Source organism: Vigna umbellata, chromosome 9 (genome assembly GCF_029865625.1).
Source record: "Vigna umbellata cultivar VRB3 chromosome 9, Vumbellata_1.0, whole genome shotgun sequence".
NCBI lineage: Eukaryota > Viridiplantae > Streptophyta > Magnoliopsida > Fabales > Fabaceae > Vigna > Vigna umbellata.
In genome coordinates, this window is record NC_142173.1 from 22,875,016 (window position 1) to 22,888,077 (window position 13,062).

A 13,062-nucleotide genomic window follows, 5' to 3' on the forward strand; every position below is an offset into this window, starting at 1 on the left:
CTTATCTCCATGTAATCGCACCACCCTCAAGTGTGAATACATAACCACTAGTGGATTTTGTCTCATCTGAATCAGATATCCAGTTAGCATCACTATACCCTTCTAGTACAGCGGGAAATCCACTATATTCAATGGCATAATCCATTGAACCTCTTAAGTATCTCATAAGCCTAGCAAGTACATTCCAATGTTCCTAATTTGGACATTGAGCGTACCTACTCAGTCTACCTACTGCATAAGCAATATTAGGTCTAAAAAAGCTCATCAAGTGTAGTAAGCTCCTAATTATCTAGGCATACTAAGACTGAGATAATGGTTCTCCTCTATTTTTCATTAATTTAGAATTAGCATCATAAGGAGTACTCACTGGTTTTAAGTCATAAAACCCAAACTTCTTAAGAAGTTTCTCAATGTATTGTTCTTGAGATAGTAATATATTATCTCCCTTCCTTATGATTTTAATACCTAAAATCACATTGGCTTCACCCATGTCTTTCATTTCGAATTGTGATCCTAGAAACAATTTAGTTCTAGTGACAATCTTATTGCATACCAGAAATTAACATGTCATTCACATACAAAATAACATATTCTCTACTTTCAAATTTAGAATATTATCAATATCATTATGTGAAAAGCCAAATTTATTTCTTCAAGTAATTAAATAAAATTACCTACACCCCCATAGCTTAAAAATATTTAAGATTGGTAAACGAGAAAATATCTGGTTGTGCTTTTCCCTTTGTAAGTAAAGTATACGAAAATTTACTCAAGTACCTCATCTTCTTCGTCCTCATCCGCAGTCCTTACAAATGCGATCAGAAGCCATCGTTGCTGCGCGTACCTTGGCAGCCTCCGAAAGTTATGGGTTTCGCAAACATTGTTTGAGTTCTGAAAACAAAGTTTTGATCCTCCAGGATTGAGTTGTTGATGTCAGCCCTTAGTCCTTAAGATTATTGTATAAAAGATGACATAATCACGAACAATATTTCTTGAGGCGTGTAGATTCACTGTCCTTAAGGACTTATCCGCGGTGTATTGCGCAAGTCCCCCAAATACAACGGGATCTCAGAACTAGCAAGGATCTCTAAAAAGAGGATAAAATAAACCCAAAATAATTTTAGAAGAGGAAAAGAAGAAAGGAGAATAAGAAAAGACTGAGGATGTGTTTTGGAATGGAGAAAGAGCTCTCTATTTATAGAGTTAGTAAATAATAAAATCAATAAAAGACAATAAAAACGATTAAATATTTACCGTTGAAACATTTAAGAAAATGAATTTGAACGTTGTTGGCAATTAAAGTTTTGACCGTTGCATTCTAACGTTTTCTTTTGCAATAATCTAACATTATTACAACACTCGCAATCTTCGTAAATCCGTCTTCGCTAATCCCTCAAAACGAACAATCATTTCGTTTCATTTCATTGTTCGCAAACCCATATGAACATATTGTACTGATGCGAAAATAGTGTGAGAGACCAGTTTAAATAGATTATTAGTTTCTTTTTTTTTCATTTTTATTGACACTAACTTATTTAAAATTCTTGTTTTTCTCAATTTAAAAATCAAATTACTAAATATCTTATTTTACTCATTTAGCTTAATTAAGGATTCAAAAGTGATTTTAGCATTAAAAATATTATCTAAGCATCCGAATCGAGATTCAAATAATTCATTTAAACGCAATTAACAGTAAAAAAAATCCTATTAATATCATAAAAGCATCTTACAAACACTCTTCATAATGAATCAATCTTCTTTTACCAAAAAAATGCAGCTTACGTAGTTAGCAAGTTAATGCATCCTTTTGTTAGGCAAGGGAACCTTAATACCTTCAACATGACTCGAACACATAAAGATAAATCAGCATAATAATATAATATTTTGAATCTAACTATATATTTTTATTTTTTATTTTTCATTTTGGAGTTTCTTCCTATCTTCCTTAGCGATCTTGTGAGTTGTCCTTGTATTAATAGTTAAAGAAACGAGTTTCCTGATGCAATAAAAAATGGGCAAATGAGCTGAATTTGTACCCCAATTTTGAGAAAGGAAATCAGACTTATCAACAAACACTGAAACACCCCAAAAAAAAAAAAATAGACAACACTGTACGAAAGTTTCTTCTTGCTTAAGAGAACTACCTCAAATGTGAGATTTGTTAGCCATGTTCGTTTGTTAAATACATAACATAGTTGGATATTACATTAGGACGTGAACGAACAAACATTTTTCATGTTTGAAATTGTCCCAACAACGCCGACCACTTTGAATGTTTTATATTTGTGGCAGATCTGGTTGGTACAGAACACAGAACAAAATAAAAATTGCTAGGAATTGGATATGAAGATGGGGTTCTGAAGTCAAGTTAAAGAATCAGAAATTGTATGCAAATTGACATGTTGCAACGGCTATGTGTGTGCAACTTGTGTATGTAATGAATTCGAGACAGGATTCTACGAAAGTTCCATGAACTTGAAACCGCAGACTCGTGAATTATTCCACAATTTACATCTTCCCCGTGACTGCAGCATTATAATAACTCAATCACGATTTGCTTTAAAAGATTCTTGCAGAGACGGTCTTGTCTAACTTTCCACCTTGATGTAACTATGCCAACAAATTGATCTTTTTCAACTGCAGTCATTGGTTTAACACATTAATATATTGTTTTAAATGATAAGTTAACATGGTTAACTCAAAAAGGAATTCTCTACACCTTTAGTAGATAAATAAATTATATGTTGAGAAACAAATCAACTGGGTCTAACAGAAGAGAAGTTAATATCTGAAAATCTGATGAATCCAAAATTCAAATTCCCATTAAGATATATCTCTGTTCACATTTAATATTTGTCTGCTTTTTCTTCCTTTTAATACTAAAAATTTCATCATTATTAACTAATAAAATTTAAATATGTCACTGGTTATTGGTCTAGATTTACTTTTTAAACAATAAAAAAGTTCTCTGATTACTAGTTGGTGATTCTGACTCGCCTCAGTTTTCCAGTTTAATCACCCAATATGCTAATTCACATTAACGAATTTACACAAACAGTTCGATTGCAAAAGATTTGACACTTCATATTTAGAAAAGAAGAATTTACTAATGCCACCACGAATCAGCAAAAACCACAACCATTCTATAAGGTAAAGAAGATAGAAAGAAAGCAAGATATTAAAAAATCGTGTATTATTTTCAATACTCCAGAAGAGGAAAACGTATACGAAAGAACTAAAAGTCAGAATTAACAGCAACAACAACTACACAGAAATAAGATCAGAGGAAGCCCCTGTGATGAATTATTCTTCCTAAGCAAAAAACTAAGCACTAAATGGAAGAGTTGCTATCGGTGTTGTTGTGGTGTTGGTTGAGTTGTTCGTGTTGGAGAGCGTCTTCAAGCCAAAACCAGGATTCCTCCATCAATTCAGGGCTCAACCTGAACATCAAAACGCAAAACTCCATCTGGGTGAGTGCCCCATCTCCATCAAGATCCCCTTCAGTCATCATGCTAACAAGTTCATCCTCTTTCAAGTCCTGCAGCCCCAAGAGTGCAGCTTTCTCCCTCAAACTCTCCAACGTTATGACCCCTTTTTCTTTGTCCACCAGCAGCTCAAACCCGTTGCAGAGCTCCTTCATAAGCCCCTCCCCACCAAGCTTGTTGGCCATGACAGGAAGCAGGTCCTCAAAGCCAATTCCAGCCATTGTAAAGAAGATGAGAATAATGGGTTGAATTGAGTTGAAGTGGAAGAATGTGATGGGAATTTGATTGTGTGTGGGTTATTTATATATGTGTATTGAGACAGGGGAATGAGATAAAAAATGGAAAAGATGGGTTGAAGGAAGAAGAGAAAGAGATTTAAGCAATGATCCCTGTTTGGATGACAGCCTAGGAACAGAGATTTATTCCTTCATCGGCTTTGATTCTGCTTAAGGAACCTCGCTTCCTTCCCTGTTTCCTAGAACCTTAATTTTGGCTATTTCCGTCATTTCACTTTTCTTACCTTATCTTATTTTCTAACTCATTTCTTAATAATATAATCTTTCACATTTAATGCCACTGGATTTTTTAATTTGTAATCCAGCTTTCTTAATATGTTATTTGAGGTTCACGATTTGGTTACACCAACTAATAAAAATATTAAATTTTCTTATTTTTAATAAATTTCTTAATCTCTTTTCATCAATAAACATCTTTTTACGTAGAGAATCTACTGCATTTTTTTATATGATAAATTGTCAACTTTTTTCATTTTTTAATAATTTTTTCTTTATATAGTAAAGCATCATTTTTTTGATCCGTCAAACGCACCGTGTGAAATTGAATATTTGAAATATTTTTGTTTTCTCAGTTCAATAAAATAAATATTACTTTATAATGTTTAATTCTAAAATTTTTATCACCAAAGATTTATTTGATGTATTATAAGAAGATTTTTGTTTTCTCTAAAAAAATTAATATTATTTATAATTTTTACTCTGTATGCATTGAATTTTAATTTTAAAGAATTACTATTTTATGAACCTGATTGTAAGAGATAGATTTTCACCACCAAATATGCTGCTGAAATGCTAAAAGAATTACACTGGGTCTCAAAATTATTTTAGATTTTCAGAGTTATTTTAGAATCTTCAGAATTATTCTAAAGTGAATTTTCATTTCGTGTAAACAGGAGTCACATCATAATGATAGTGATATTGAAGAAATATGTTACATTTTCAAAGAAAGGACAATTTTAACTTTTCTTTTAACTTTTCAAAAATGAAGAAAATAAAAATAAAACTTGAATATAAAAGGCGACCATAAAACTCATTCCGATGGCAATATATTTTTTTTAGTTAATCATATAGAACATTTTATACTGAAAATATATAGAAATAATTGTTTATTTTGGTGCGACAAGAATTTGAATTTATTTTATCCCACTTTTGTTAATTCTATAAAAAAAAAAGAGATCTGGGGAATAATTTTCTAATTTTTTATTTATCAGATGAATTAACTGTCGAACATATTTTTATATTTGTAAGGTAGAAAGGAGGATTGATAGAAAAATATAGCATTATTCCTAAATGAATAATTTATTTAGATTAAGAAGAAAAAAATGAGGTTTTTTTGAGGAATAGGTTAGTTGGGGAATTTAATAGCTGGAGAGGGAAAGAACGCAGGAATTAACGTGAAGAATTTGAGGAAGTTGTAGTTTAGCATTTGTTGCAGAGTTGACGTTGAGATTATGAGATTGTGGTCAAAACAAAACGCATGAGAGAGGGCTAAACCAAGAAATATGGGTCAAAATACAGAGCCTATGGTCACAACTTTATGCAAGTAATGAGAAATTGTGGTGTTTGGTTGGTTCGAGACGACAGGGTCGGTGGGTTCTATAACTGGAATTTGGAAACCACCATTAAGTTTCCCAACACTGCTTTTTCAACAAACCAACAAATTAACTGATGCAACCCTTTCTCATGCTTTCAAAATTGGAACCTTCTTTCCAACTCTAAACTTCTCACTTCAACTTTACTCGTGCACTTCCAGTTTTACTTGTCAACTTTCTATAATATCATTTAGCTTTAATCCACTTCTAATTATTTATAAATTTGGTTACTTTTAATTATATTTTTCAATTTAGAATTTTTGCTATGTCAGAGTGTTCAAAATTAAATTTTCTTTTTCTTTACCTATTTTATTGTTTTATCTTTTAGGCTGTGTTTAGATAACAGTGTGAATTTAAGAGTAAGAAAAGGAATAAAAATGAAGAGTAAAAGTGGAGAGTTTGAATTTTTTTAAATTAAAAAAAATATAGTAGAAAGTGAAGAGAAATAAAGAAACTATAAAAATTTGTTTTTATAATAAATTTTAAAAAACCATATAATTATATATTTAATAAATTGATCAAATTACTTTTACTCATATAATATAATTTTAATTAAATATTAAGTTTAATCATTTAGATAATTTTTTCTATGACTTTTTATAAATAGTTTATTTAATTGTTTTTGTTTATATTCTTGTTTGAAATATTGCAACAATCAGGATTTTAACATTGTTAAAGAGATGTCATATGTCAATTCGTATTTGTCACACTGTCATTGCTATGTGACACAAATCAACTTAACATATGACACATTTTTTTATTTTAAAAAAAAATGATTAAAAAATATTTAAAAAAAAAAAATCACGAGCTCATATAACACCTCTTATGTTAATATGAAACTAACAGCGAAACTTACTTTCTTCAATTTTTCAAAAATAGAAACCTAAAAAAAAAACATGAAGAACGTGAGAAAAGTCACCAAAGAGATTATCTTAATAATTAAACTTTAAATATTATGTTTTATTCTTATTAATATTTATATTATTATTATTATTTTATAAATTTATTTTAAAATATTTTTATTTTTAATTTATTAAATATCAAAATTTAAATTAATTAATCTCATTTAATTTATTCTTTTAATCTTTTTATTTTACATGTTTATGTTATTATAGTATAAAACATAACGATTAATAAAATATTAAATATGTTATTTTATTTTAATTATTTATTTAAATAATATAAACTTATACTAATAAAATAGTAAATTAATTTACTTTATATACTTATTTTGATATGATTATAAATAATATAAATAGCAAAAAGTTATCACATTTAAAATATTTAAACATATATTACTGCCATAAACAGTTAAATTTTCTGTGTAATTGATTCATCTCACATTTTCTTCCCAAATAGTTTTACTTCCTCGTGAAAAAAAAAAAATTATTTAATGTTTCATTTTTCATTTTTTCTTTACTTTTTATTTGTGAATGTCGGCATAAATAGTGGAACCGTATAAACAAACATAATTATTGTTAATCTACTTATCAATTCGTTTTTTCTTTCTTCAATCCCATTTAACTTGTTTATGTCTCTTGAATTTTAAATAATAAATAAATTAGTGTAGGTATTATTGAAACTGTTCACATTTAAATTCCTCTATTAATTGGATATAAATAAGATTAATATTAATTGTTTTTCAGTTTATTATAATAATATGGATGAATATATATACTATAATAGAGTTCCACTATCATATAAGAAATAATAAAAATAAATAAGAAATAAATTAATTAAGATAGAATATTTTAAAAATTAAAATATTAAATATTATTTTAAAATATCTTAATATCAAGATGAGATTAATCCAGTAATACAAAGTGACTGTTTCCATTTTTTTCTAAGAAGTATTTTCTCAAATAGTAAAATTTATTTGAGTAAATACTAACGAATAGACACAACCCTTCTTTTTAACTATTGCAAGTGACAATTTTTTCCGTCAAAATGTCAAGTCTAACTCCAAATAACATAAAAAGAAAAGAACACAACTTTTATATACAATACAGACTATCATAACTAGAATACAATGACAACAAAATTGTTCATCTTTTATTGTTGTTTAGTTTTATTATTAGTTCAGTGTGGCATGAAATGACAGTGATCAGTATTTTGGTGGAAAAAAGAATGTTGAGAAGTACAAATCATAATGTCTTTGTGGAATAGTTGCTCCCTCCCAATAAGTGGTTGAGCCTAGTCTTGTTTGTCTTGGAGCTTTCTTTCTGGTAGTAAGCAATGAATGCAAAAGAAACAAACTTGTTTAGGCCCTTTTTTCAATTCCACACAAGCATTTGCCATTATGACTCATTCCATCCAAATATGAAATTCATGAGAAGTTTCCTAATTGACCATTTCAAGTTTCCCCACTAATGGATCATGAGAAAGTGACAAGCAATAGTTGAGAAATAACATGTTCAAGATATTTTGGCCAAGGATAATTTTCTACCTGCCATGTTCTATAGTGACTGTCAATTCATTACGTGAAAAGGTTTCAAGTTTACTCGAAGTAGATGCTCTACTTGAAGGGCATCTTCTGATAACAAAGGCTGGTTCCTTCGGACTTGGAAGAGTGTTAGATTCACTACCAAGCATGAAAACCACATTTGACATTGTAGGACGTTCATCTGGATCTTCTTGTAAGCACAAAAGCCCCACATTCAAACATTTCAAGCATTCATCTGCATTGCATGTTTGACTTAGTGTTTGATCCATGAATTCCAATTCCCTTCCTTCTTTCCACAAAAGCCATGCCTGAAAGTGAATCAAAGAGTGAAATGTATCAGTAGCTAACAGCTATGTAGTGTAATAATATGTGTTTGTTGCATATACCAGAAACACTCATTCACATAACTTACATATCCCAGAAGACTCAATTTATGTTCTGCTTGATAAAATCCTGTGTTCCTTTTTCCACTGATAATCTCAAGTACCACCACACCAAAGCTAAAGACGTCAGACTTGACTGAAAAGTGTCCATCAAGAGCATACTCTGGAGACATATATCCACTGCATTACAAAATTTGTGAAATGTAGACCAAATAAGAATGTGGGTGGGAATCATTTGGTAAAGTGTAAGAAAAATATGGTTCTGATTCTTGTATTTATGAAATATGGTGTATTTTTGTTTCTGGTCTGTGCTTTCATTTAACCTAGCCAAGAATCATATCTATCCAATACAAGGACCAGAAATAGATTACTGTTTTTAAAATGTGAGTAAAAGATATCAAACTTTAGTAATAATATTGCTATAATGCTTAAAAGCATTGAACCATGCTGTGACATGAAACTTACTGAGTTTAGCTACTTACTATGTTCCAACCACTCTATCTGTGTTAGCTACTGTCTCTGTTCCTCCAAATATTCTGGCTAAGCCAAAGTCTGAGATTTTAGGATTCTTCTCTTCATCTAGTAGAATGTTACTTGTTTTCAAGTCCCTATGAATAATCCTCAACCTAGAATCTTCATGCAAGTAAAGGAGCCCTCGAGCAATCCCCAGAATAATCTTGAAGCGCATATCCCAGTCTAATTGAACACACAGCTTCTGGTCTTGTAGTCCATTAGGGGCAGAACATATGATATTAGTCTTCTTCAAGATATAATTTTGAGGCTACAAGAAAAAGGCTTTAGCTGACAGAGTACTTCAAATGCAAAAAAGAGTCTTACCAAAAATGAAAGCATCCAAGCTTCTATTTGGCATATATTCATATACCAGCATCTTTTCATCTCCTTCCACACAGTACCCCAGAAGTCTCACCAGGTTTCTATGTTGAAGCTTTGCAATCAACACAACTTCGTTTTTAAATTCTTCTAAACCTTGTCCAGAACAACTTGAGAGTCTCTTCACCGCTATTTCTTTTCCTCCTGGAAATTTTCCCTGACAGTATACAAAAAGTGTTAACCATTCCTACTATCATCATGATATTAGAAAAGAAAACCGTAAGTGTCAAGAAGTTCTTGATTACCTTGTAGACAGGACCAAACCCTCCTTGTCCAAGCTTGTTAGCGTTTGCAAAATTGTTAGTGGCTCCAAGTATGCTTTCTAAATTGAAAAATGGAATATCTATGGCCTGCCCATCCTCTTCTTTGAACCTACCAGATTCAATTAATTCTCTGACATATCTGTCACTGTCATACAAGTTAATCCCTGAGTTTTTCTGAACATATCCCCTGCTATCTGAAGTCAAACAGATGAACTGGGTCTGAGTTGCAGGCTACTGCTGATGAAGTATCACCTTTAATATTGGGATCTTTTTTTTTCATAAGCGCAAAAAATTAAGTTACCTTGTGGTTTTCTCTGTCTCCTCTTCCTCAAGTAAACACATGTAACAGTAGTTGACAGAAGAATTAAACCAATCACAGTTGTAAAAGTTATTACAATGATCTTTGGTAAGGACAGTTGCCTTTCTGATTGATAGATATTATTGCCATCTGCAAGGTATAAAAAAATTGACATTTATGCATAAAGAAAGCTGACACAACATTTCATGAAAGTGTTAATCAATAATGTACTTATAGTTGAAAAAGTTGCAAGTAATGCTGGGTTGAAACAAAGTATAGGCAGTATTAGGAAGAAAAACAAAGTTATCAGTTGTTCTGTATAATATATATGCATGATATGTAGAGGGATAAATATTACACACTACAAAAGAAGCATATCTATCAACACGAAGAGGGAACAGATTACCTAGAGTGCAGTTTAATTTCAATCCATCCCAAATAAAGTTTGTGTTGCAAAGACATCCCTTCTTGCCATCTCTGGTAGTGTTGCAAGTTGAATTTGGCCAATCCTTGCAGTCCAACAACGAAGAGCACATAGGCTCAGTTGGGGGCTCCCAACTGAGTTCTATCTCTACTCCTTGTTTCATGGGAGCATTAGAACTAAAAATGCTTGGATCAGCATGACAATGGCCAGTAAGGTGAAATGGAAATGACTGATTGAGAGACAGAGACTTATCCCTTGAAATCTGATCACAGTTAAGTACATCTTTTATGTGGATCAAGAATTTTCGTGTGTCTGGGTTTATGCTAATCACTTGATAAGTTCCCCCTGGAATTTTAAAATCAAGCTCACCAGAGGAGTTGTTGCATTGAAAACTGAAGTACATTGGGTCACCACAACTTGGTCCTGTGCTTAGGGGATATGGAATGAAATTTGTACCACAAGTTCCACAGCTGTTCCCAGTGGATTCTGCAGAAGAACAATCTCTGTCACTTCATAAAAATAATTTGTAACACAATATCTATCTTCCACTGCAGGATCCATGATTCACATATTTGATGAGTGTATTCACATATTTAGTTGCCTAATTGCAAACTGTTTAATAATATATCTTTGATTTACTTACTAAGCACTACTTGTGTTCTACATGTAACAAACTGAACATAATTACAAAGTCCACTGCACAGATTTTACCTTCTGCTAGTGCTTCAAAATCAGGTTTATAACCAATGCATTTGAGTGTTATTGGTTATTTAAAAAACAGTTGGATATTAAGGGTGATTGGAACAGAATTTGTAAGGTTAGATACATGTAAGAGAAAATGTAAAATTTATGGGTATATAGGTGGTGATTTTATTTTATGTATATACATATATAAACTTCAGTGAAGACATTGAATGGGTTTAAGAGGGACATGAAAACGAATACCTATATCAGAAAATGCCACGCGAACATGCAGGTCACACCCATCCTCGTACTCTTCTTCAAGATTGTTCAAGTCCTCATACCAAATCCAGCAAACAGCATCCTTTTGGGCGCTTTGATACGAATATGCATAGCACTGGCAATTGTTTAGACACTCTGATTTGCATTCCTCTTCATTATTGGCATTAAATTGAGCATCCGGGTTCCCTACTTTCATCATTTTCAAACTCAAAAATGTAGCTTTCGTAGCATCCCCACTGCAGACATTTGTTTTTCTGCTGCATCCACCTGAAAAGTCTCCAGCATTCCAACTCTCAATTGAATTAGGCTTGTACCCAGGCAAACACTTGCACATGGAGTCAAACTTGCTATTACAGCTTCCAAAGTTTCCACAGGCATTGAACACACTGCATCTATCTCTTGGCTCCACCCAAACCAACAACCACACTTTCTCTGAATCCATTTTCATGTACTTAAGTTGACCCCAGTGTGTCATGACCAACCTTGTGTCACGATAAAGTGCTGAAGTGAGAAAGGGAACAGTGTCGTTTGGGGATACTCTCAGGGTGAAATTTGAAAGCAAGTAAGATATTGCTGGAGACATCTCATCGCTTCCTGCAAACCTACTTGAAACACTGCTTTTCCAATACTTGATGGACCTCTTCCATATGACGAACTGATTCTCTCCTTGACAATGCACAAAAGTGAAGTTCCCTGTTGCAGGGTCTTCATAACTTCTCCATGATGTTAGTGCTAAATTGCCATCCATTTTCATTCCAGGAAGGAATGTATCTGTTGGATTAGCAAAACTCTGCCACAGAATCTTCACTTGATGATCCTCTTGGCCTCCAACTTCATCACTGACAATAAGGTTCCCACTGTCCATTATCTTCAATGTTCTGTGTTGTGAAGCTGATCCTTCAAGTTTTGTGCCCCAGCAGGCTTTCCCCCTTCTGTCCAAAACCTTTAGATTCCCATCTTCACCAATGCCAAAAGCACCCCAAGAATCTAGAAGCGGCTTGTCTCGGTTAGCAACCCACACAACTGTTAAAGGAGTAAACTTGTAGTACCATATGCCCACATATCTTCTCCCACTAGAGCTGCCATTAGGAGTGAAAAATCCCAGCTCAAACTTTTCTCCTTTTGAAATTAGAGTATCCCCTCCCCCATCTTGCAAGAATTTGTTAATGGTTATAGCATCTGTGGCTGAGCAATGCTTAAAACTAGAAGTGAAAAGCAATGAGCAGAAGAGGAAGACAGACAGCATGAAACTGGTGGACCAGTTAAGGATAACTATCCTTCTGGTCTTTCTCTTGCTGTTCACCATTTGACAGAACTCATATGGTTTGATATTTTCTATTCCTAAAATAGAGTGAACCTTATGCCAGTCACCCAATTTTTCCACGGCTTTCTCCCTCTAGTTGAATTCAAACACCGCCGTAGGTAAAGTTTGTCGATAACACTTTCTGCTTTTGATGTCTATTGGTGGAACAATTGACTCATATTTCGGTAGGATTTAATTTAATTATGCCTTATGCATTGTGACACTATAGCCCCTACAGCAAAGGTGTAATGATACTATGAATCTCAGTATAAATATGTTTAGGATTTCTGCAGTCAAGGTTCAAGAGCTTTGCATGCAACTGATATGCTTTGGAATTTTGCTGTTAGGATCGTTTTAGGCCAAAAGCCCAGGCGCTGAAGCATCTTCAAAAGTATTTGTCTGCTGTAAATTAGAATGCAACACTAGAATAATGATTTGCAGTATGATTGATATATTATTTATTATTTTCAAACTCGAATAATTAATCGAAGAAAGGCAGAAGAAGGGTAAGTATGGTCAAATTCATCAGTTTTTGTCAATGTTATCTTTTTTCATCGGGGTCCCTTTGCTTACTTTTTTCAACATCCACTAGCAAGTGACATTTATTTTATGATATATTGAGAGCCTGTCCTTTTTACCAAAGAGTCAATATAGGTCTCTTGTTTTTTGTTCCTGTGATGAAAATCTTCAGTTATCCGCAGCTAGCGTTGAAAACTGTACC

At 32.5% G+C, this 13,062-nt stretch overlaps 1 protein-coding gene and 1 pseudogene across 2 annotated transcripts; both read right to left on the reverse strand.

The window, feature by feature from the left end:
• Positions 1-3,176: 3,176 nt before the first annotated feature.
• On the reverse strand, positions 3,177-3,954 carry LOC148192949 (calcium-binding protein PBP1 pseudogene; annotated as a pseudogene).
• A 3,386-nt stretch (positions 3,955-7,340) lies between these two features.
• LOC148192950 (G-type lectin S-receptor-like serine/threonine-protein kinase At4g03230) lies at positions 7,341-12,714 on the reverse strand. 2 transcript variants are annotated; one of them, XM_088099633.1, is made up of 9 exons: positions 11,021-12,711; positions 10,058-10,561; positions 9,655-9,801; positions 9,336-9,547; positions 9,037-9,247; positions 8,682-8,919; positions 8,229-8,379; positions 7,820-8,124; positions 7,341-7,595 (listed from the first exon to the last, which is right to left on the reverse strand). In XM_088099633.1, the coding sequence occupies exons 1-9, from the start codon at positions 12,342-12,344 to the stop codon at positions 7,478-7,480; spliced, it is 3,210 nt and encodes a 1,069-aa protein (XP_087955759.1). In that variant the 5' UTR covers positions 12,345-12,711; the 3' UTR covers positions 7,341-7,477. The 2 variants fall into 2 exon arrangements, with proteins under 2 accessions (XP_087955759.1, XP_087955760.1); XM_088099634.1 differs by lacking the exons at positions 7,341-7,595; positions 7,820-8,124 and having other exon boundaries at positions 8,223-8,362; positions 11,021-12,714.
• Positions 12,715-13,062: the final 348 nt, after the last annotated feature.